The sequence below is a fragment of the Vigna unguiculata genome, chromosome 1 (genome assembly GCF_037176805.1).
Source record: "Vigna unguiculata cultivar grain cowpea cultivar isolate G323 ecotype 2 chromosome 1, ASM3717680v1, whole genome shotgun sequence".
Classification (NCBI taxonomy): Eukaryota; Viridiplantae; Streptophyta; class Magnoliopsida; order Fabales; family Fabaceae; genus Vigna; species Vigna unguiculata.
The window spans coordinates 34,580,777-34,605,112 of NC_140792.1; the positions used below are offsets into that span (position 1 = coordinate 34,580,777).

General features: G+C 28.5%; 3 protein-coding genes across 5 annotated transcripts; all 3 read left to right on the forward strand.

Annotated features, from left to right (window-relative positions):
• Positions 1-4,426: 4,426 nt before the first annotated feature.
• POLD2 (DNA polymerase delta small subunit) lies at positions 4,427-10,675 on the forward strand. 2 transcript variants are annotated; one of them, XM_028060991.2, is made up of 15 exons: positions 4,427-4,601; positions 4,691-4,820; positions 4,952-5,058; positions 5,769-5,895; positions 6,133-6,240; positions 6,774-6,889; positions 6,975-7,058; positions 7,819-7,887; positions 7,967-8,038; positions 8,123-8,214; positions 8,294-8,421; positions 8,629-8,730; positions 8,851-8,918; positions 9,827-9,899; positions 10,458-10,675. In XM_028060991.2, the coding sequence occupies exons 1-14, from the start codon at positions 4,563-4,565 to the stop codon at positions 9,878-9,880; spliced, it is 1,296 nt and encodes a 431-aa protein (XP_027916792.2). In that variant the 5' UTR covers positions 4,427-4,562; the 3' UTR covers positions 9,881-9,899; positions 10,458-10,675. The 2 variants fall into 2 exon arrangements, with proteins under 2 accessions (XP_027916792.2, XP_027916785.2); XM_028060984.2 differs by having other exon boundaries at positions 10,489-10,675.
• A 1,062-nt stretch (positions 10,676-11,737) lies between these two features.
• On the forward strand, positions 11,738-12,740 carry LOC114162398 (uncharacterized). The gene is made up of 2 exons (XM_028046270.2): positions 11,738-12,090; positions 12,518-12,740. The coding sequence occupies exons 1-2, from the start codon at positions 11,797-11,799 to the stop codon at positions 12,605-12,607; spliced, it is 384 nt and encodes a 127-aa protein (XP_027902071.1). The 5' UTR covers positions 11,738-11,796; the 3' UTR covers positions 12,608-12,740.
• An 8,014-nt stretch (positions 12,741-20,754) lies between these two features.
• On the forward strand, positions 20,755-23,161 carry LOC114163921 (putative protein phosphatase 2C 25). 2 transcript variants are annotated; one of them, XM_028048315.2, is made up of 5 exons: positions 20,755-20,911; positions 21,109-21,498; positions 21,916-22,283; positions 22,402-22,608; positions 22,690-23,161. In XM_028048315.2, exons 2-5 carry the CDS (start codon positions 21,183-21,185, stop codon positions 22,927-22,929), a joined length of 1,131 nt encoding a protein of 376 aa, XP_027904116.2. In that variant the 5' UTR covers positions 20,755-20,911; positions 21,109-21,182; the 3' UTR covers positions 22,930-23,161. The 2 variants fall into 2 exon arrangements, with proteins under 2 accessions (XP_027904116.2, XP_027904123.2); XM_028048322.2 differs by having other exon boundaries at positions 21,118-21,498.
• The last annotated feature ends 1,175 nt before the right edge of the window (positions 23,162-24,336 follow it).

A 24,336-nucleotide genomic window follows, 5' to 3' on the forward strand; every position in this document is an offset into this window, starting at 1 on the left:
ACGGTTCTTTTGAGAATCATATTTATATGAAAATCCCAAAAGGATTTTATTTGCCCAACAAAACAAATTCTAAAGAGGGTTATTTAATAAAATTGAACATGCTCTTTTATTTAAAGAAATCAAGACGTGTGTGGCATAACCGTCTTATTGAGTACTTATTAAAAGAAGGATATAAAAATGATCTTATTTGTTGTTGTATTTATATGAAAAGATCCAAATAATGAATTTGCCATAATTATTGTTTATGTAGATGACATAAACATCTTTGGAATTCCTAATGAGCTCACAAAGGCAATTGATTACTCAAAGAAATAATTTGAGATGAATGATCTTTGAAGGGCAAAGTCTTATTTGAAATTATAAATTGAGTATTTAAATAAAGGTGTTTTTATACGTCAAGAAGCTTATATAATTAAGGTGCTTAAAATACTCTAAATGGACAAGTCATGTCCATTATGCACTTCAATAGTTGTGAGGTCGTTAGATGTTGATAAAGACTCTTCTTAGACCTCAAGAAAATGATGAAGATCTTCTTGGTCTAGAAGCATCATATCTTAGTGTCATAAAAACACTAATGTATCTTGCTAATTATACTCGATCTAATATTGCATTTGCTGTAAATTTGTTAAGCAATATATAGTTCTTCAACTACAAGAAGAAAATGGTTTGGAGTAAAACATATACTTCGTTACTTTAAGGGTACTACGAATATGAGCTTATTCCATCCAAATGATTCAGATTCAGACCAATGGGTTATGGATATGCATGTTATTTTACATATTCTTACAATGTCACAATGGTTGATCACAAACAAGATGTTTGTTCACATGTGGTAGTACAATGGTTTCATGAAGGTATATGAAACAAACCATAGTAGCAATATCGTCTAATCATAGAGAATTATGAGGAAAGTTGTCAATGTTTGGTTAAGGTCTATTATTCAACATATGCAAGAAACTTGTGGCTATCCCCAACAAAGATGACCATATATGAAGACAATAATGTATTGAAAGGATGATATAGATATCCAAAAGATTCATTTATGTAAACATTTGGCAGGTTTATTTATAAAGTCTTTGTCAAGAAGAACTTTTGAGCAATTGGTCCACAAGATTGGACTTCGTCATCTTAATTATGTAAGTTTACATGAGGGGGAGAAATAGAAGATGTAAAGAACATTATTATATAGAATGATGTACTCTTTTTCCTTCACTAGGTTTTTATCCCAAAGGGTTTTTTCTAGTAAGGTTTTAACGAGGCACATTCTTGTCAATGGACACTCAAGGGGGAGTGTTATGAATTAATGATTGTTCATTGATTTGATACATTTACTCATATGATTTCACATGATTGAACTCATATGATTCATTACTCTCTATGTAAATATTTGTATTAACTTTGTTTATTTGTTTACTTTATGGATTACATGTTGTATTTATAAATAGGTCTCTTCCTATCAATAATAATACAAAAAATGAGTTGCTTCCTATTCTCTCATTCTCTATTGTTTCTTCTCTTCTCTATTATCTATTATTTTCTCTGTTATTCGTTTTATTTCATATCACATAAAAAAATATCATGTAACAATATCTAATATCTTTTTAACAAAATAATTACTAAAGTATTTTATCTTTTATTTAAAATAACAATATAATCTCATTTATTTATTTTGTAATTATTATAATTTTTGAGGGTGTCACATATAATGTTTGATATTATCTCATCGTATGAAAATAGAACATAATACAATATTATATAAAACATAAGATGTACATTTAACACCCTAATAAATTTTTATATTTATTGAGTTTTTAAACTTTTTAAATTTTTCGATGAAGTCAATATTGTTGTTAATTTTGTAATATAACAACAGTTATCTTGTAGTAGTGTCATCCTTTATCTCTTTGAATCTGGTCACATAATGGTTTTTTACAAAGGACTATGATGACCAAATTGTTTCCAAATATTTATGGTATTTAAATATTTTTTAAAATTTAATTAAAATTATGAAATTAAAAATAATAAAATAAAAAATAAAAATTTATAAAAAAAATAAAAATGCAATTACAAAATTATGAAATACAAAGTTATAAAATAAAAAAAAATATTAAATTGCAAAAATTAACAAATTATAAAATTATCAAAATATATAATTTCATAATTATGAAATTATAAAATATATAAATATAAAATTATATGACTACAAAACTATAAAATTATAAAATTTTGAAATTGTGAAATTATGAAAATACAAAATTATGATATTATGATATTATCAAATTGTAATTTTTTTATTTTTTTATTTTATAATTCATAATTTTATTGTTAAATATTTAATATTTTTGTCATTATTTTTGAATTTTATAATTTTAATTAAAGTTAAATAATTTTCGTTAAATACAAAAAATATTTGGAAAAATTTTCATCAAACAAAACATTAACAATATTTAAAGGTGACTCAAAATATAATTAAGTCTTTAAAAATTATTTTTCAAGACACCAAAACAGGTTGTTTTGCCATGGTACCACACCAACCAATTTACTAAAATTATAATTGTACCTTGCTCAATAAATGCACTATTCAACAAGGTCCATTCTATATAATTAGTTTAAAGTGACCAAATAATATTAGCAAACATATTTATTATATTTATTGATGTAATTATTGTATATTAACAAAATATATGGTTGAATTTCGATAGTTTGATTACATCATAAATATCCTTTTATACCATATATCAATTGCAAAATATATGGTGAAGTTAATTAGTAGGTTTAAATATTGCTTTACTCCTATTTTTGTCCAGTTTGTTCAATGTGATTCTTTGTGTGTGTGTGTTCAAGAAGCTCTCAAATTTCGTCAATTTGGTCATTTTTTGTAACGATGTTTAAATTGTTAACGAAATGTGAACAATATATGTCAAGTGTGAGATTGTTATTTTTAAATTTTTCTTAATTAAAAAATTGTCCCTGTGTAAAGTCAACATCATCCCACATGATAATGTCAATGTCACGTGTCAAGCTAATATCAGTGTCCTATGTTAGTGTCTTATATTTAATTTAGTTCCTATTTTCGTTAATTATGTTCAATTCGATCCCAATTTTCGTTAATTTTGTTTAGTTTAGTTTTTCTCTAAATTAAAACAAAATTTAACTTTTGTATAAATGTTATGCTTAAAATTTTATTAAAATCACATTTATTCAATATTTTTTTTTCATTTTTTTAAACCAATCATAACTACATTATTGAAATATGACTTTTAGATTTATGTTGTATGGTTAGTACACGTAAAAGTAGGATTAGAGTTGATTTAAAATTAGAAGAAAAATTATTATCTTATACCATCACATTCTTACACTTATTATTTATCTGAGCACGAGATACTCTTTTGTTGCGTATGAATCTCTTCCCTCTAGACAAAATGAAGAATAATTCCATCCCAACCACTACAAACATTAAAGCCACATAAATCTCGTCACTGCTTAAGCAACTTACGTTTCAACGTCCCAGAAAGAACGAGTATTATCTATATTTTCAAAATTTGAAAAAAATTAAATTATTATTTTTTATTTAACAACATAATTTGAATGAACTAATGTAGTTAAATAATCTAAAATACTGTAATAAATTATTTTATGATTAATATTAATTTCATTTTCATATTGTAAAAATTAAGTTAATTTAAATCATGTTTAAACCAACTTCTTTTCGGACTTTTTCGAGTCCAGATTCTTTATTATTTTTTTTATGTATTATTCTTTATTGAACATTAAAAATACACTAAAACGTCAAATTAGGGGTAATCAATTTATTATAAAGAGACAATTGAAAAATAACATAAAAAAATCCAGCAAAAAATCCAAATTCAAAATTTTCTCATATGGTTTCTCAAAAAAAAAAATAAAAATAAAAAATTAACCTGTGCATGTTATAGGATGCTTGACTCGTCCTCTTATACACTCGCACAAATAATTATCCAAAAAGGTTTAGTGTTCCTATTTAATGGATTGAATGTTTTTATATGCTTTCATTTTGCTTTGGTATTGAAATGTTTTAAATGTTGTCTTCCATTTTACTTATGCTCGAGACAATTAAGACTAAAACTGTTAATGCCTTTTATTTAGTGAAATCTACAACATTAATAAAAGATATTAGGTTTCAGTTATAATTATTTAGGTTTAGATAATTAGTATGCCATAGCATATAAATAATACTACCAGTGTACAATTATTTTAAATTTAGTTTTTATTCGTATAAAATTAATCAGTTACATTTAAAAATATTCGAAGTAATGTTGTTTTTTTTTTTTAAATTTCGCACTCGATTATCCCGTTTTTCACGGATTTAACTAAATTAGTTATTAGTTATCATTTATCATATATAAAAAATTAAACGGGTCATCAAAGATCTTCCACATACGTTTCATCACCACACTATTTGACCTCGCTTTTGTAGATTTTAAAATTATAAAGCATTAAAAAAATTGAGAGTATTTATATGTTGTTTTCTGCAGGGTTGAAAGAAAGAAAGAAAGAACTGAAGCGAGGGAAGTGTTCCCGCCATGGGAATAGAGCGCGTGCAGTGTGGCTATGTCTCTCTGGTCAATGTTCTTTCTCTCTGCTTCATTTGTGTTGTGAATTTTTTATTTTTGATGATGAATGTGTTAATTTGATTTCTATGTGGAAGCAGGACGAAACCTTCGAAATTAGAAAAGAGAAGTATCACGGTCAACAGTACTGCCATATTTACTTCGCACGCCTTCATTTGATGCGAACTCTCTTGTATTCACTCGTTCCTCACTGGAAACCTAATTATCCCGGTACTATACTCATTGTTTTTCTACTATCACATCCACTTAGGGTTATATAATACTATCATAATCCTGTGTGTTGTGGTGTTTCATTTGTTTTGAGGTTTCAATTAACTGTTTACGATTTCTGTTTCGCACAGTGTGTACGGTGCTGGAATTGGAAGAGGGCAAGGAATGTGTCATTGTTGGAACCCTCTACAAACACATGAAGCTCAAGCCTCGCATACTTGATGAGTATTCTAAGCAGGTTCCTCTCTGTTTATACTTCATGGGTATCCCCATCAATATTGCACGTATGCTTTTAAAGTTTAATTAAATTGTAAAAATATAATTAAGAAAATATTACAGAGGACATTAAGAATGAACAGTGTGTACATTGACAGTGTAAATGTTTTTTACACGTTTATTCAATCTCGGATTGACTTGTATGATAATTTGCTGATCTTTTAAACTGCCGGTATTAAAAGTCGGATCAATGTCGATATCTGGTTATTTCACAACGTCAACATATATATTAAGTCTGAAGATTAGTTTAGTTATTGTAAAATTATTTTAGTGATGATGAAAACGTTGAAATGCTGGCATTTGAAACCCTGTTTTCGGAAAATCTAAAAAATTAGTTTACTCGTGTTGTCAATTATTTGTAAATATATCGATTATGCGTAATGTAAACTGTAGGATTCGGGTATTTTTTAAGGAGATGCAGAGAAACCAAAGTGTTTTTTGGTTGAATTACTAATTAAAGTGGAGAAAAAATGTTTGCTTGGTTAAATATGGAAGCTTTTGAGTTGTGTTGTGTTATGGGACTGTGAAGAGTATACATGTCAGTCATCCTACTATCGAGACTAAGGACTTGAACTTGTTATATAAGGATGAATTCTGTGCTTTCTTTTATGAAATGTTATAATAATGTGCAGAGGTGCTATATTTCACTATTTTTCTGCTGATAATATACAGAAATCAGTGGTTCCACTTGTCAAGCCACATAACTTCATGCACTCGGATGATTACCTAGTTTTGGAAGATGAAAGTGGGCGGGTTAAGCTCAATGGAAATATCATTCCGCCGTCTGAATATGTAACAGGTCTATATGATGAACAACTTATCTTGATTTCGTAAAATAGATTTTGTTATAAGAAGGCAATTATGAAACAGGTGTATGTTAATTCCAATTTCTTTCTGTTTGGATTGCTTTGTTTTCAGATTTGTTTAATATATCTGAGGTATCTAGAAATAACATATGTAGCTATGCAACATGCCTGCCGTACAAATGGCTGTCATTTGGAACATGACAATTTTATACTTACATTGTCTGCAACAGGAATTGTGGTCGCTTTACTCGGAAAGGAAAGTGGGGCAGGTGACTTTTTGGTTCAGGATGTACTAGATACTGGCTTACCCCCACAGATAGAATTCCCCCTTAAATCAGGTACCTCCTGTATATCCTTTGCATTTTATAACCCAATAAAGCATACCCATGACATTTGTATGGGATTTTTTGCCCAGACCTTAGCTACACATGGTAGATTAGGATTTCCCATTTGAGGACGGAAGGATATTTGGTGAATTGGCATCCCACTTTCCTGCATTGATGTTTCTGTTATCTGTTTAGTATTTGGCCAGAAGGATTTGTGCTGTTTGAAAATTTTATTATTCATAGTCAGCGATCATAAATTGTCTTCTGTTTCCCATTTCTTATTTGATTTGATTGCAATTGTATTTGCTGGAGTTAAAGAAACTAGTTTCTTATCTTTTTATATGATCAAACTTTGAAAAGTTATCCAATTTAAATATGCTGCTTGTTTTATGCTTCATTTCCTCCTGCTTGTATTAATGCACAGATAATGAGCAGCAAACTTTTAACTTTACATTTTTGATCCTCCTCACTTCAATATTTGTTATTAAAATTTATAGTTTTAGTAAAAATATTATCTTGAATTTTCTTTCATTTGGATTCTACAGGGGAAGACAAATACGTTGTTCTTGTGTCAGGTTTAAGTGTTGGTAGCAGCACCTCTAATCCTCTTCAGTTTCAGCTTCTCATTGACCAGATTACGGGACATTTAGGAGATGAGAAGGTTTGTCCTGTTTTTCTCTCAACTTCACGAGCTGATAATTATTCACCATTAAGTTTTCACTAATGAAAAGTGACAAATTACACAGGCTCAACGTTTTGCATCAAAAATTGTTCAAGTTGTCTTTGCTGGAAATTTAGTTGAGATACCTCAGAGAATTCTTAACGGACAGGTATTTATGTTCCCGTATAGGGAGAGAGATAGGAAAACTAGAGAGAAACAGTTAGTTTTGCATGCCATTTACTGGTTACGTTAGCTTTTTACTGTGTAAGGAGAGATCTGAATTACTACAGGGAAATAATAGTATAAGTATGCGACAATGTGTGGTAGTACAAAAGTAATATAATAGAGCAATATCAAGCACTTATATCTTAACAATTTCAATGACGAGTTTCTTTAATGATATTGCATTTGTTTTCTACTATTTGGTTTCCTAGTACACTAATATCTCTTTGCTTAACAAGTTTAAACAATGCACTCAATATAAGTCAATAGTTTTACCTTTTTTTTATTCTATAATAAAGTAAACACCCTAACATATGATCACATACTCTTCTCTTGTAATTTGTACTGTATCATCACCAATTAATTTTCTCTGGTATCTGAATTCCTTGATTGCACTTGCTCTCTATTATTTGATTTAGTTGCCGTAGTAATTCACTTTTTTTGAGGAATATTGCAGAATCATCTGATTTGTGTTAATGAATAATTAGACGAGAAGAACTAAGTGATCCCGCTACTTGTTAACATCTCAGAGTTGCATTTAAGATTTACGCACTTGGTTTATTATATAAAGTCTTGCTTGACAGCTGGTTGCTAGACAGCGCCCATTGTTTGCGATTGCTGATTTCAGTTAATAATACAACCAATTTTATGGTATTTAATCTGTAATTCCTAATGTGATTTATTGGCCTGTTGATCAATATTTGAAGAATTTGGCTTCAGAGGATTTTGCAAGAATGTCTGAGCCAATAAGGGAGCTAGACATTATGTTGAGTCAGGTTCGTTTCATTACAGTCATTCTCAAATTGTACTCCTTGTTTTTCTTAATAATTTGCTTAACTTTTACTTGCTTTTCAGATAGCTGCTGGTTTGCCTTTGGATATCATGCCAGGACCCAGTGACCCTGCGAATTTCTCATTGCCACAACAGGTTCTTATTTTTTTTCTTTCAAGGGTTATATATGTCATATTAACATGTGCTGTTTTCCTTTGTTACTAAAGTTATCACTTTCAGTCATTGCATGGATGCCTTTTCCCTGGGTCTTCAACATATAATACTTTCAGATCTTGTACAAATCCTCATTGTTTTGAGCTTGATAATGTCAGGTAAATAGTCTATTCTCAATATTATTGTCTTTGTTGCTAAATGCATTATACGTTGAACATGATCTCACACTGCTTCCAGGTTTCTTGGGACATCGGGTCAAAATGTAGATGATCTTGATAAATATTCGGATGCAAAAGATAAACTTGAATTCATGGAAAGGACATTAAGATGGAGGCATTTAGCACCCACTGCACCTAATACTCTTGGTATGCTCATTATATATTCCTCAATACTTTACACTTCCTTTATTATCAATAATCCTTTCTTCTTCTGCTTAGCTCAGCCAATTTTTTCTGGAGGGTTGAACATTTGTTAAATTGTTATACTACCTGCTATTTTTGAAGAAATATATTGCTCTTCCAAAATATAAAAATGATTTATTCTCACTTCTGATACTAACTATTGTCTTCCAGGGTGCTTTCCTTTCACTGAGAGGGATCCTTTCTTCCTTGAGAGTTGTCCTCACGTTTACTTTGTTGGAAATCAAGATAAATTTGAAACTCGTATCGTAAATGGTATTTTTGTTCTAAAATCTATACTGTAGTTGCAGAAATAAAAGTTACTTTGTTTCTGTTTGCGTTTACTATAATACCCCTTCTCTAAAACTTAAAACTAATTTTGCATGTTGCTTGCAGGATCAGAAGGGCAGTTGGTGAGACTCATATGTGTTCCTAAATTCAGTGAAACTGGAGTTGCTGTTATGGTGAGCTCCAAATCGTGTGCACTTCATTTTAACTTAGATATGGCCTTTTTTTATACTTGTATAAATATATTATTCCATTAGCACATCAGTAACATGTCTCTGGTTTGTTGTTTAAGGTAATGGATTGTTGTCCCTGTGAACGTACTAATGAGACTCACTTTAGGCATTTCATTGCAGTCTATTTAAAATTTAAAATGGGTTTCTATAAATGATTAAAAGCTAAAATTATGGTTCTTAGCTAGAATTTCAATGTTATCTTTCCTGCTGCTATTCTCTCTTCTATTATATAATGGAGCAATTTGAAAAAGTTCAATTAAAAGAACGAACATCTGAAAATTATGTTGTTACTCTTTTGACAACTTTCTATACGTGATAACTGGGTGTTTCCAATTATTTGGGTTACGGATTGGTCACGTGAGAAAATTAAGTTTTGGTATGTTGATTGTCTTTTTCTACTATTATGGATAGCGGCAATATTTCCTCCAAGCTCTCCTAGCCTCAACTGTACGATGGTTGATATGGTTTCCAGTTTGTTTGAAGGCGATGCTTGTAAATATGTAATTTTGAAATTTAATGAATAGAATAATAAAAGCCCTGTTGCAAATTTTTAGCTGCTGGTGTCATTGACTCTGTTAATATGCCCAAGAACTTTACTGACCTAACTAGTAATCTCTCGCCTTCCCCTCTAAGAAAGTAGAAGTCTTAGTTCGATCCTAAATGGCTGTCACTGGTGCTATGCTATTCTGGAATTATCTATATTTGATGAAAATGTAGTAAAGAGCAATATTCGTTGTAGGATTACTACTGCTGAAGGTTGTTTTCTTTGCTTAATGTCTAGCTGTCATATAAAGCTGGTTTCATCTGATGTAATTCTTTCAGACTTGTAATTCTTCTTTCCCTTTTTGCAGATTAACCTAAGGGACCTCGAATGTCATGCTCTTAGTTTTACCGTTGATCTATAAAATGGGTGAAGTCTATGAGGTATTTCTGACCCTTTTTTTACTAGACACATTTTCTCACTTTTAAGAGCCTAATTGGCATCTTAGGCAACTAATTAAAAACTAAACGACAAAGTAATAATCTAAAACACAACAAAGCCACTACTGAAGTCATTTTGGTGTAATGGTTAGTTTTTTATAGTGCCTAATAGCAACACGCTCATGTAAAAATTGCTCTTAAGTTGTATCAGTGGTTAGTGTGGCTTCTCCACTATAATAGTTACAAATACAATTTATTTAAATTTATCTGATATCTATGTCTGATGTTATGGAGTTTGATCTTCAATGGTTTTGGCAGTTCACGTGAACAATGAACATGTATGTTTCATAACATTCTGAAACTTTAATTTTATTTTTTGGTTTAACGGGAGCTTTGAGAAACAGTGTGGTTTATCCGTTATACTAAGCACAGATACTAATGTATCTGAATTAGTTTTGATTCCTGAAGGCTATGTCAATTTCCCCTTAAATGGGTTTGAAGCTTAAAAGTGTCATCCATTTATATATGTAGACAGATGATTTTCATTTACATCCAATGCAGGTTATTCAAAGTTTGTTTATTGTGCTGTCAGGTAAAGCGCAGAACTGAAAATTGAAGCTTGAAGTTGACAGAGGCTACCTGTGTTTTTTTAGTGTAATATTTTATAGTATCTGATATATTGACACCCATGACCATTTTCCTTAGTAGTTTTCATGTAATATAGTATTTACACTTGTGTATTTGTTTGACAATGGATATATAACATTTCAATTCAGAAACTGTCAAGTTTTCTCTCTTTTTTTTTTCTTCTGGGTATCGTGTCGGGTACCTTAATAATTCGTCTGCTATAGCCTATTATCAATAACTGGGAACATTCAGTATTAACGATGAAAAATTGTATAATATTTTTAAAACAAATAAATGTGTAGAAAGCAATTGTTATGTGTAAAAGCATAGATATTTTGTATTATTTTTAATATTATGTATTTTGTATAAGTCGGTAGTAATTTACGAAAACATTACAAATTACTTTCTTACTATATTTTTTTTTTTTTTGAATTCGTCTAATATCGATTTATGAATATTTTGAAATACTTAAATGCCGAACACAATTGTATAATGTTACTAATATTTTACAACTTTGAATTCATACGTTGGCCCTTGGTCATTTTGCACACAAAATTTTAATTGGATAATTTTATAATTTAAAAATGCATAAAATTAGTAAAATACACGTAAGTAACCCCTCCTCGCATAAACTCTTGTACTACCTTGAAATATTAGTTTATTATATCATGAATAATGATATTTTTACTTAGTATTTTTTATTCATTATTAACTCATTATTTTTATATTTTTTAATTATTTATTTTAATTTTTTAAATAATATAATGTAATGATTTAAAAATAATAAAAAATAAAAAATTAATAATTAATAATAAAAAAAGTTAAAATATCATTATTTTATATTATACTTAAAAAGTAAAGATTGTTTATTATCTTTGAACTGAAAGTGAAGGTAGGTAGGTAGTAGTATGTCAGAAAGTAGCACTGAAACTGAAGAAGGAGAGCGCAATTGTGGGTCCTTTCAACTTTAGTATTGTATTGTTCCCATCACAACATTCACATGCCACTCCCATCCTTAAACCACCACACCACACAAAAATCCAAAAACCAGACAAAAATAAGAAAAATCTTAGGATAATTAAGCCAATCACAGTTCACTATCCCAACCCAACGGCTATATTTTCTTCCCTCTCTAATTCATTATTCAACCATTATCTCTTACCACTTTTGCATCTCCTAACGGTCCTCACCACACAACATATATAGTGTTGTTAATATTACCTCACATAACATAAATAGTGCATCTATAACATACACCACATGCTATACCATCATGTCAATTATTGTTTCACTTCCAATGGACACTGCAAAGGTTCAACATGTAACCAAAAAATCTTCGGATGAGCTTCTCAAGAAGTTTGCCGAAGTGGGTTGCGACGACGGCGGAAAAAGGAGAAGGAAGAAGAGAAAGGAACACGAATTGGTTGACTGTGACAGTCCTTCAAGAGGTGGCGCCGCCGTGGTGGAAAGGAGGTCCCTTCTGCCGCCCAAGTTGACACGGAGGTCGGTGGTGCTCCGGCAGCTCAGGGTCAGAAACAAGTCATCACTCTTTGGAAACATTCATAAGGTGAGGCCAATTTATTTCATTTTGTTTTAATTTGTTCTCGTGAGTTGAAAATGTGTTTTTTCTTCTGTACATAATTTTTTTTTTGTTCAGTTAATTATGTTAATGCAACAAATTATGAAGCAATTATACAGAGATTTGTTATGTCAGCAAAAGAAAAAAAACAATATTGTTCAAGAATTTTTTTCTTTTTTCACTTTGCTTTTGGGGCTAAAATTCCTGAACTCGGGGATAAAATAATAATGTACAAAAAAAACTGTATTTATAAAATGCTTTAGAAGGGAGAATATTTAAGCCTGATTATGGCTTAACTTGAAGCTTCAAACTTTATACCAAGAATATTCATGAATTAGTTTAAGAGGTAATTTTATTAATTTTGATCACTAATCAATCTTATCTGAATGTTTATTTGTTTCATGACTTGTTGCAGACATGGCGTAGAACCATTGAAGGTGCCTCCAGAGTTTTCTTGGAAAAGCATTATCATCGTCATAAGCGTTTGATCAATGACAGTGTTTAGGCTCTGTCCAATAATCTGCAACTTCTCTTTGAGGCTGCATGTGTGTATATTTTTCCATTGCAATTTTTTCTCCCTGTTTATCATTCTTTGACTTCAAGTAATAAAATTCATGTCCACATTCTCCATTTTCTTATATTATCTATCTCCTGTTGTAAAGGGAAATATAACTTATAAATCTATGTTTATGCCTATTCTAATATATATATATATATATATATATATATATATATATATATATATATAATGTATTTCTAAATATTATTTGATAATTAATGTACTTTGATAGTGTTTTTATTTATTAGTTTTTATAAATCTATGACTTTTAAAATCCATAAAGATTGATAAAAAATAAAGAGCATGCACTTACTTTTAAAACAAAATAAAGATAAACTAAATGATTTACTTTTTCAATTTTGGAATTAATTATAATGGTAAGTTATTAGTGTGTTTTGAGATCCTAGACAAGATGTCTTAGTACATATTAATGTGGAATATCAATTTTGTGAAGAATATTAAAATTAATTGATAAATGAAAATTGAAATGATTCCAAATTTTAAGTCAAGTTACTTCCATCATATATTAAATCATAATGTTAAATTATTTTTGAACTTATATCGAAAATGAGTTTGAAAAATAAACTAATAAAACAAAAAATAAATAAATAAATAAACTTTATTTGGAAATAATTTCTCTGAAAAGCTTTTTAAATGATAAGTTATGCTACAAATATAAAAATTTGTCCAAAATGTATGAGTTTCGTGTGATTTGGGTTATACTTCATATATATATATATATATATATATATATATATATATATATATATATATATATATATATATATATATATATATAAGTTTGTATTTTTCATTATTACTTATTTATTTAAATAAGAATCCATTTTAAGATATAGAAGAGTTAATTTTTTTACAATCATGAAATATATATTTATTAATTTTTAATTTTTAGGAATGACAAAAGATGTTAACTTGATTCATGTGAGTGTAGTTCGTCATAATTGGGCAGAAGAATCAAATGAGACAAATTTATAAGTTAACTGTCAAATTGTAACGGATTGACAAACTAACGCAGAAGTCTAAATTTATTGTCATATTTATTGTTATTTATTTATTTAATCAATTTATATTATTCATTTATTTAATCTAGCCTTGTCTTAATTTATCTTTATTTTATTTTCAATAGAAGGAAGAATTAAAAAGTAACAAATGACCAAATGCAGTGGAAGAGTGGAATGTGACACATTATTTAGATTTTCCTCTTTAAAAGAGTTTATATGCCAAGACTTTATTTGAGTTTTTTGTGCACATTTTAGGTCATTTTTATTATTTATTTATTACATTTGGTTAATATAAAACCTTATCCAAACTCCTTATTTTGGATATGTAAATGTTGGGGACCCTTGTCCTCATTGTCTCTCCATCGGACATTACATGAAAATTATGGTCGTTGCATGTTTTATATGAACATTAGTTCTTCCTTCTTTAACAAAATTCTTCCATCATTTAACCTATTTGAGATCATGAGAATATATTATGTTTTCTTCTCTATAAATAGATGTCTCTTCTCTCCTCTCTTCTAAAACTCCCACTACTCTTCTCTCTTCTCTTATCTAAATCTCATTATCTTGTGCCTGCTAGTTTTTTTTATCTTTAACATACCATCCAAAAAGTTCATGTTGTATCTTGAGAATAGATAAGTTCGTAAGGAAAATTCTCGCCCATACCTCATGAAATCATCTTGCCCACGATCTTAGTTGACTTTTCCTATAAAATTAGTTGATGAATTAATGGATATACTACTTACAAGTTATGAAGTGCAAACTCAAATATATACATGAATATGACACAAACATAAATGTAAAATTATAATTAAAAAATATATAAGACATTGGAACATGATGAAAAGTCTATTAAAATGTATTAATCATGTTTCATAATATAAAAAATCATAAAAATGATTATAGAAAGAAGTTTAACAAAAAGAAAATTTTGTATATTATTATGTTTGATTATCACATTTGATTATCCTCGTTGAAAAATACAAATTCTAAGTCAAGTTCATCAAAAAGATTAACTAGCAATCTTTATAATCTCATTGTCATCCAATAAAAATTCGTCTATATCGTGTCACAATTTAATTTTCTCTTAATTATATTTTAAAGAGTTTCTTTAGAGAAGACAAAAATTGTTATGGACAAATACTATATCCTACACTCTTTGACATGTTATTTTATTTATTTCTACATAATGTATAAATGATTCTACATGATGTATAAATGAGCAAATACTCCAATTTCTTTCACAATAGGAAGAAGAACATAGTTATCTTAACAAATTAAGTGTTATTCTTTGAAATCTTAGTGCACAATTTTCATGAATAATTCACCATGACTTTACAAATGGTGAATATGTAAGGAGACAAGTAAATATAAAATCTTTTTTTTTTGTTTGAAAACTTTTCAAACTTTATATTTACCTGTCTCCTTACATATACATTATTAAAGTATCTTTTAAAACACTTATTCTTTTCACAACTAAGTTTCATATCTTGATATGTGAAAAATCTTTATTAATCTTCACTTAACCATTCGTGACTATATTATCTAAAACATTGTTATGAGTTTTTTATACATTCAAATGTCCCTACCTATAAAGAAATAATATTTTAGTTAATTATAGTTTATAATGAGATTTATGTGCATGTTTATTCATGACATATGTACATAATTTCAATCGGTCTTTCATGTTAATAACAGTGTTCGGTGAATTTGTAAGATAAACTCTTTATTATTTATATAGGTTGGAGTCATTTTTTTCTCTTGGAATATTAAGATGTTTTGTTATTGCTTGAATTTTTTTGTTAGTCATATGAACTAGGCCAGTGGTGAAATGAACTTAATTACAAGAGTTTGTGACTTGAGGTGAGATATCCAATACATATAAATCTTGTTGTAACTAACCATTATTAACTATGATAGATAATTGATTGCATGATGATCGAAATTGAAAATAGTGATAAAATATTTCATATTCGAATTTTAGAAGTAGACAGAGTATAGATACCGGTCTAAAGTTTTTCATTAGAATTTATCTTTTACTTTTGAAAATTTTGAAATATTGTTATCCTTTTTTTACCTTTTTTATCTTACTCTTTAAATAATTGCAATTCGAGTATCTTTGCTTCTAAATAATCCGAGTCTTTTAGTTAATTACAAATCACAATAGAGGACATCAATGATGGTAACATTTGGCATTCTCAAACAAATCTGATGAGCATCAATTATAACCTTGTCTTCGAGGAATTTCAACAATTCTTAAAACTTTATAATATATGATGTTTGAATTATTTGTAACTAAATTCTATTTATTTTATAAATATTTTGTTTGGACAGAGTAATTCAAATATTTTATATTTTAATTTTTTTATTTGGATAAAGTGATTGAATTATTTTTTTAAGAAAAACTTTCATTTTAAAATATGTATTTTAAAATTAAAATTTATAAAAATATTAGTTAAAATTAAATATTAAAATAATATTAAACAAATTTGTTTCAATATGTATATATGTATAAAGAGTAAAGCTTTCAATTTGACCTAGTGTACAAAGCTTAGTCATGATCAACATTAGTTGAAGAAAAAAAGAGAGCCTATAGGGCGAAAAAATTCACATAAAAAAGCCCACATACTCAAAAGAGTAATAAAAGCTAAGATTGTAACCTCGTATCGTAGCTTGACATGAGTCAACTTAGGCCAAAGATCGAGTCAACACTGCCCAGACCAAGGTTGAGCCAACTCAATCAAGTCGAAGAATTGAGTTGAAACAAATTGGTTAGAAGATCAAATCAAGCCGGCTCGAGCCAAAGGAGCTAAAGGTCAAACTGAGTTTGCCTTGTTCGAAGGTTGAATAGTGTCGACTCGACCGAAGGTCTAGTCAAGTTGGCCTAGTTGAACGTTGAGTTGAGTCGACTTGGGCTTAAGGTTGACCTAAGTTGATCGGGCCAAAGAATTTAGTCGAGTCGGTCTGTGTTGAAGGTTAAGCCGAGTCGATTAGCATAGGAAGTTGAGACAAGTCGATTTGGGTCGAATGTTGACCTGAGTCAGCACTTGCAAAGGTCAACTCGGGTCAAAGGTCGACTCAAGTTAGGCAAGTCAAAGCATTGAGTTGAGTTAGTTCAGGCTAAAAGTTGACTTGAGTCGACTCAAGTCAAAAACCAACTCGAGTCGAGTCAGGTCAAATTGAAAGTAAAGACAAGTCGATCATGTCGAAGGTCAATATGAATCAACCTAGGCAAAAGTTTACATGAGTCAGCCTAAGCGAAAGTTGACATGAGTCGTTCTTGACCAAAGATTGACTCGAGTCAGTTGAACTGAAAAATTGAATCGAGTTGATATGGATTGAAGATTGAACCAAATTGACTTAAACTCAAACCAAAAGTTGAATCAAACTAAATTAGATTAATTTCTATATTATTTTTCACAAATTTTCATATTTTAGTCATTTTCATCTACTATTACCTTCTTTTCGTTATTTTGAACATATATATTAAAATAGATAAATCAAGTTCACTTTCTTGATTCGAATTTAAAGTCATGATAACTAAATTAGATGATGAAGTGAGTTTAACTTTGTGACTTTTTAATTTGAGATGGATATTGTTTCTGATAAACAATTTATCTTCTAATAGAAACTAGAAATAATGAGCTTGAGAGCAATTTTGAAAGTTGGACAAGGAAAAATGTTTAGATTTTCCTTTTGAAAATTCAATACATTGTATTATATTTCTTTATCTTTCTATCTTCAACTTTATCAACAATTATTCCAGGATTTATTTTCTACATAGACAAAGTCCTTCAGTTATTTAAATTTTATAATTAGAGTTCTCAAAATGAAAGCACATCTCATCATGAGCATGAATATCAAGTCCTTTTGTTGTTATAAAAGTGCAAGAAGTACACTTATTATAACATCATACATAGTGATTAATCTCAACTTTTTGTATCTTTTATTTATTTTAAGTAGTCCTTTGTTTTTATTTTGATCTTAATGAGCTTTTATTTTAGTTTTTCCTTTTAGAATTTAGTTATTAAGAGTTCAAAATAATTGCTCTTAAAATACAAACAAATCTTATTAGACATCAACACCATGATGGTACCAATAGCAATCTTCAAAAAAGGAATACCATTCTGTTTTTGTTGTTATTCTTAATTAATTTAGTATATATATATATATATATATATATATATATATATATATATATATATATATATATATATATATATATATATATATATATATATATATACTCATTTATGGTACGCTCTTAGATAAAATTTTAATGGATCTTTTAGATAGTATATAATAATATAAGATGAATTTGTAAGACTTTCACATTTTATTATTTGTTGACGACCAAAATAACTTCACTTTTTTTTTCTACTTCTCCATGTATCATATTATGATGCTTTGTTAGTGTGTATGGTTTTGGGTCATCAAAACTTTCTTATTTACATAAAGTTTAGAAGGATCACACTAAATAAAAAAAATATCATAAATCACCATGGTTATAACAATTTTCTGTTATATTAATGAAAATCCCAGTATCGAATAATAAAATATAATTATATTTATTATTGATTTAAAAAAAATGAGTATACCAAAAGCAATTTCATCAATGTTTCACTAAAAATACTGTAACATTATATTTGTTTCAATTATGATTTTTCAAAACAAAAAGGAAAATTATTAATTTCAGTATTTAAATTAACAAAACAAATTGGACTAAATATTTGCAATAAAAGTATGGAAAATAGTTATATTTAATTTAATAAAATGTTTTACTGAAAAGATAGAGTTTTTACGAAAGACTAAAATAGTCATTCTATGTTTTATATTTTAATTATATATCTAATAAAAATTATCTAAAAGAGATTTTTTATGAAAAATTAATTATAAAAAATTGTCTTTAATATGTTTACAACATTTTTTATCAATTTTTAAAATTTATTTTTATTTATAATCAACAAAAATATCATCTCATTTGTAATATTTATTAATTAATTAATATGAAAAAAAATAATTCTTTCAAATCATACAAAAATTACTTTTTATAATGTAGAAAAAATTGCCATTTAATATGTATACAGATTATTATGTTTAAAATATTTTATTGTTATAATAGTTTTATTTGAAATATTTTTTTATAACTTTTTTACAATATATAATACACGTATATATGACAGACATTTTTTCATAAAAAAAAATTAGAGTCAAATTTAAGCTAAATTTATTTTATTTAAGTTTATTATATAATTAAAATTATAATTTTTTACTAATTATATAGGACGAATACTATATATACAAAAATATATAAAAGAAAAAATATACTTATTTAATACATAAACAATTGATTTAAAATATCTTGATATCCAATTTATATACTTTTCATTACAATACTTTAATTCTAATTTATTTACTTATACAGTTGGTTAAGTGTTGTTTTAGAGTAAATTTTATGAGATTATAAAGTGAAATTTAAAATAATTATAAAAAATGATATTACTCCAATGCACCTTATTTTAATAAAATTCAGTAAAATATTTATATTTAACTCACTTGAAAGAATAAGCTATTAATTAAAGTATTAATCCATTAATATATTTTAAATTTCGTTTCAAAATAGATCGAGGTTAACACTAACACCGTCATCTTCTAAAATTAGTTTATAAAATTAAATTTAAAAATAAAATGAATTATATATATTTTTTATTGATTATTACGAGTATTTAAATTTTTATTTGAGAGAAACAAGTTATATACATATTAAAAATAAAATTATCTATTAAATATAGTACGGTCTTAAAAAAATACATAGAAAAATCTCCAAGATTTAATCTATTACATAAAATATTTTAAATATGCAACAGAATGAGTTTTACAAAAGGAAGTAAGAAATTACACTAATAGGACTTTCTATTAAAAATCTGTGTTAGAAAAAAAAATTGAATGCATATTTTATGAATTTAATTATATACTTCTTAGAAAATGGTCTATATAAAAAAAATGTGTGTAGAAAATAAGTAGAAAATTTGTTAATCAAATATAAATATAAGTTTATAATATTTGTTAACATTTATTAAAATTATTTTGTAAATATAATCAAATATATTAATATTTAATGTATAATATATATTATTAACTTTGAGTGTGTAGGAAAAAAAATCATTTTCATATAATAATTTGTGGATGAATATTTTTACTAAAACCTTTACGTTAAATCTTCGGTAATTTTTTTTTTCATGTTTTCAATTATCTATTTGGAAAAACGGTCTAGGTGAGAAAATGTTTAGGAAAAAGTGAAAAAAATTCCAAAAAATTATGTAAATTAAATATAAATATAATATTTATAATATGTATTAATAATTATTAATACTAGTTTCTTATTTATATATGTAGACTAGTTGTAAAATAACACGAAAAATCATTATATCCTAAAAGAATGAAAGAAATTTATAATGATAAATTTATTTTTCTTAGTTAATAATAAAATAACTAAATTTATAATTCTGTAGTTAAATTTTAGAATAGATAAAAGTCAGTTCATTTATTATAATATATTATTTATTTGTACAATGCTGTTATACAAATATTAGATATAAACAATCGATATATACTTGTATTTTATCATTTATTTTTTTTATTACAAAAATTATTTTAAGTTATTCATTAATAATGAGCAAATATATTTTCATCTTGCTTAATAATAGGTTTAATTTTATTATTTCTGTAATTATATTTTTATTTTTGTTTTGTCTTGAAACTACATTTTGTGAATATCTTTAAAACAAAAACACATTTGATACTGTGCAAAATGTACTTACTTAAAAAGAAGTAAATATGATATAAAGTTATATCACATTCTAAATATCTACTATCTTCCAAAATTTATCATATGCATCATTAATATAAATTTTTTAAAACATTAACTGCTCTACTTAAATGTGTATTTTTTAATATATTTTATAGTTTGTAATAAATGTATAAATTCAATTTATTATTATTTTCATAACTATATATTTTACTTTATTTCATCAATTATGAAAAAAAAAAGTGCAGTGTAATGCACGGAAACAGATACTAGCTCTCTATAAAAGAAACAGTGGTTTCTTCTATAATTTCATCCTTTCTTTCACAATCACTGTATCTCTTACAAATTTTTCGTTCTTGGTTTGGAATTTCAATCTTCATTAGCAAGTTCTTTCTCTTTGACTTCGCTGAAAGCGGAGAGGTTAGTCCAATTATGGTGATCTTGGCATTCTTTTTCAAAATTTGTCATTGCAATTCCTCATTTTTTCATTCTTCTTTATCTTTCTTGAAGAGTTAAATTTTTCGTGAACAATTCCTCAATCTTTCTTTACACCCTTCTTTCACCTTCAATTCTTGCTTCCAATGCTATTTTAATCACAATTTGCTTTTTCTGGGTAGTGATTTTAGATTTAGAAGGAACCGTAGTTGGATCTTTTTCAGCCTCACCTTGAAAGATTTCCCGCCAAGAAAAAATGCGGGTTCCTGCGTGGATTTCATGTATGGTTTCTTCATGTCTAAGGCCTTGGAAGCCACATACCAACATCAGCAGTGATGATGAAGATGATCCTAGTACATCCACTACAAGCACACTGGTTCAATGGCGTAGAGATCTTCTGAGGCATTCTCATGGTGAATTCTCCTATGCTGTGGTTCAGGGCAATGTAGAAATTGAAGATCATAGCCAAGTTGAGATTGGATCTAAGGGCATATTTGTCGGGGTTTATGATGGTCACGGTGGTGCTACTTGTTCCCATTTCCTTAAAACTCGTCTCTTCCCGATCGTAATAAGTGAGTCTTGTTCTGTTCTTGGAATTCTTTTGGGTGCTGTGTGTTGTTATTTACTATTTTACACTTTCTTCTTGTTATTTGAAGTGCTTCTTGCGGGTTTTTGCTGTTGCATGGAGTTCAATTTGCCTTCCGATGCTTTCTTTTTGTACTTCCTATTCTCTATGCTAATTTTCGTTCTGTTCTTTGACTGGTGTGAAAAAATTGGGGGGTGAAAAATGGAATGAAAGCACAAACCTGAACTTCAAAGAACTGTGCTATACTTTCTTGTGTATATTTATAATTATGTGTATGGGATATGGAAACAGTAACTTGTGCACTTTAAGATGATAGAAAAAGAATTGGTAAATTGGTGTTTGTATAGAGACATGTAAATCGTAAATCATGGTGGTGTTGATGCTTCATTGGTGTTGATTACAGACAGTGCTAGGGATCATGGAACTATCAGCGATGACACGCTGAGGGAATCTGTTTGTGCTGTAGAGAGTGCTTTTATGGAAAATATAGGGGTGGGAACTCCAGCAGTACAAATGTGTAATACTAGAGTAGGTTCCTGTTGTCTGGCTGCTGTTATCTGGGAAGGAGTTCTACATATCGCCAATCTTGGAGACTCTCGTGCCGTGGTTGGAACTTTAGGTAGATGTAGAAGCATCACTGCTGTACAGTTGACAACAGATCACAATTGCTGTAGGGAGGAAATTAGACAAGAACTTCAGGCTGCCCATCCAACTGATCCAGAGATTGTAGTCATTGATCGTGGAGCATGGCGTGTTAAAGGCTACATCCAGGTTTTCTTTTTGCTTTTGCACTTCAAAACATTGAAAAACTACTAAATGTTGAGTTGTATCAAACGTAGCAGGTTCTGTTACAACTCACTATATTTTGTTTCATGATTATGTTTAAAAGGTGTCCAGAACCATAGGAGATGCACATCTGAAGATTCCAGGGCTTTTGAGGTCACCTCTCACTGTACCTGTGCTGTCTGCAGAACCCAGTGTAACTTCAAGAACTCTGAGTTCCAATGACAAATTTCTTATATTTGCATCCGATGGACTTTGGGATCTCTTGACAAATCAGCATGCTGCTGAGATTGTTCATCTGAATCCACGGAGAGTACGTTTTTTTTAACTTGTCCTGCATTTGGATGAACAAGTATATAAATGAAAATGCTGTAACTTGATTCTTATGCTCCAGGGGATTGCAAGAAAGCTTATTAAGGCTGCTCTAAAGGCGGCAGCTAGAAGAGCGAAGGTAGAATATTCAACGCTTATGGAGGTGCCGGCAGAGGGCAGACGGATGATTCATGATGACATTACTGTGGTGGTTGTCTTCCTCGACGGTACCTCGCATCACCATGTCACAGAGTTGTCCGTAAGAGGCTTCGAAGAAGCAGCTGGACCATCTAATTTTCGAAGTGTACGCAATTTCGGGTGATGCGAGGATTATTCTTTCTACAACTGTTGCAAATAAAGCTCACTGCCTCTGCCTAATTCTGGTTCAAAAGGAAAACTAGAAAAAATAACAATACACTTAGACACAGTTTTGTGGCATACTGTAAAAGTGTACTATCGATGTTCTTCTGCTGTTGGCCTCACTTTCAAAGTGTACTTTCTGTTTCTGAAACTCGATAACTAAAGCTGAAATTGAATTTCGAAGGCTTTTTCTATTCTGCGGTGCATAACTCTAATGGTGTAAGAGGTTTTAGAGTTTCCTTCTTTTTTTTTACCGAAGTAAACGTTAGGTGCAATGTTATTTGCAGTTAGGGAATTAAGCATGCCCCACTCCCAAGGTTTCGTTAAATTTTAAACGGGATAAAAGATAAACAAGTGGTAGTTAATTATTAAAGTAATAATGCGCTACTGTTTCATTTAATAAAGTTTTTTCTTTCTGATTCTTTTTCATAAAAGAATTTCTTACAATATCAACCTAAAACGAAAGGGATCTTACATCATCACCCCGTGAATCAATTATCTGATTTGTAGTAAGTGTTTCTCCTTTCGGCTTAAATCAATTCTGAACTTTTTAATTTGGTCCCTTTTTAGTTTCTAAAACAATCCCTTAAAAAACATTTTTCTTTGGCGAATGGTCTCTATTCATTTTTCATTTCTCACTTGATTTATTAAACACTACGGACTTTTCTAAGAGGACTTTTATTCGATATAATGTGAGTTTTTCTTCATTTTGAACTGCTCAGAGGGCTTGAATTGAAAAACTATAAACAAAATGAATAAAGAAGTATATTTTATGAATAGATTCTTTGAAAAAAAATGAAAAAAGAAGAACCAAATGATAAAATTACATTTTATGGATTAAAATCTTGATTAAATCCTGTAATAATGGAATTATGGCCATGTAAAGTGTACAAAATTTTTTTCTTATAATAATAGTGGAATTATAGTCGTGTAAACATGCAGTCCAAAAAGGGGAATTATTCTTTGGTTCCAATAGAAAGAAAATTTCAAACAACCACGGAGTGCAGCAATAACCACTCAGTTTTCAAGTTTCAGGCACTCTAAAGCTGGATAAAATGATAAAGTTAAAATGTTTACAAATTTAAAGTTAAAAAATTTACAAACTTTAAGTTAAAGTGAAAAAAAAGTACGAAAAGCAGAGTGTTAGAATGAAGAACAAAGTAAAACATACCCATTTTGAAATACTCAAAAACACACTAACGCAAATATTCATCTCTGCGTACATAACTATCCGAAAAAGATAAATTATTTTAATCTGATGTTATACATTATTTTTTGAAAAAATAAAAAACTAGTTTCTCCACAGTGTTGTAATGTAAAGGACATGTTCTTCATAAGAAGTTACCTGATCTAAAATACACACCATCAG

What these genes read in the sequence shown, in the direction of transcription:
- LOC114162398 (XM_028046270.2), top strand. Translation starts at nt 11,797, where the DNA reads ATGTCAATTATTGTTTCACTTCCAATGGACACTGCAAAGGTTCAACAT. An exon ending in TCTTTGGAAACATTCATAAG is followed by an intron (nt 12,091 to 12,517) that starts GTGAGGCCAATT and finishes GACTTGTTGCAG; the next exon opens with ACATGGCGTAGAACCATTGA.
- POLD2 (XM_028060991.2), top strand. Translation starts at nt 4,563, where the DNA reads ATGGGAATAGAGCGCGTGCAGTGTGGCTATGTCTCTCTG. An exon ending in GACATTTAGGAGATGAGAAG is followed by an intron (nt 6,890 to 6,974) that starts GTTTGTCCTGTT and finishes CAAATTACACAG; the next exon opens with GCTCAACGTTTTGCATCAAA. An exon ending in TGAAACTCGTATCGTAAATG is followed by an intron (nt 8,731 to 8,850) that starts GTATTTTTGTTC and finishes TGTTGCTTGCAG; the next exon opens with GATCAGAAGGGCAGTTGGTG.
- LOC114163921 (XM_028048315.2), top strand. Translation starts at nt 21,183, where the DNA reads ATGCGGGTTCCTGCGTGGATTTCATGTATGGTTTCTTCATGTCTAAGG. An exon ending in GTGTTAAAGGCTACATCCAG is followed by an intron (nt 22,284 to 22,401) that starts GTTTTCTTTTTG and finishes TATGTTTAAAAG; the next exon opens with GTGTCCAGAACCATAGGAGA. An exon ending in TTCATCTGAATCCACGGAGA is followed by an intron (nt 22,609 to 22,689) that starts GTACGTTTTTTT and finishes CTTATGCTCCAG; the next exon opens with GGGATTGCAAGAAAGCTTAT.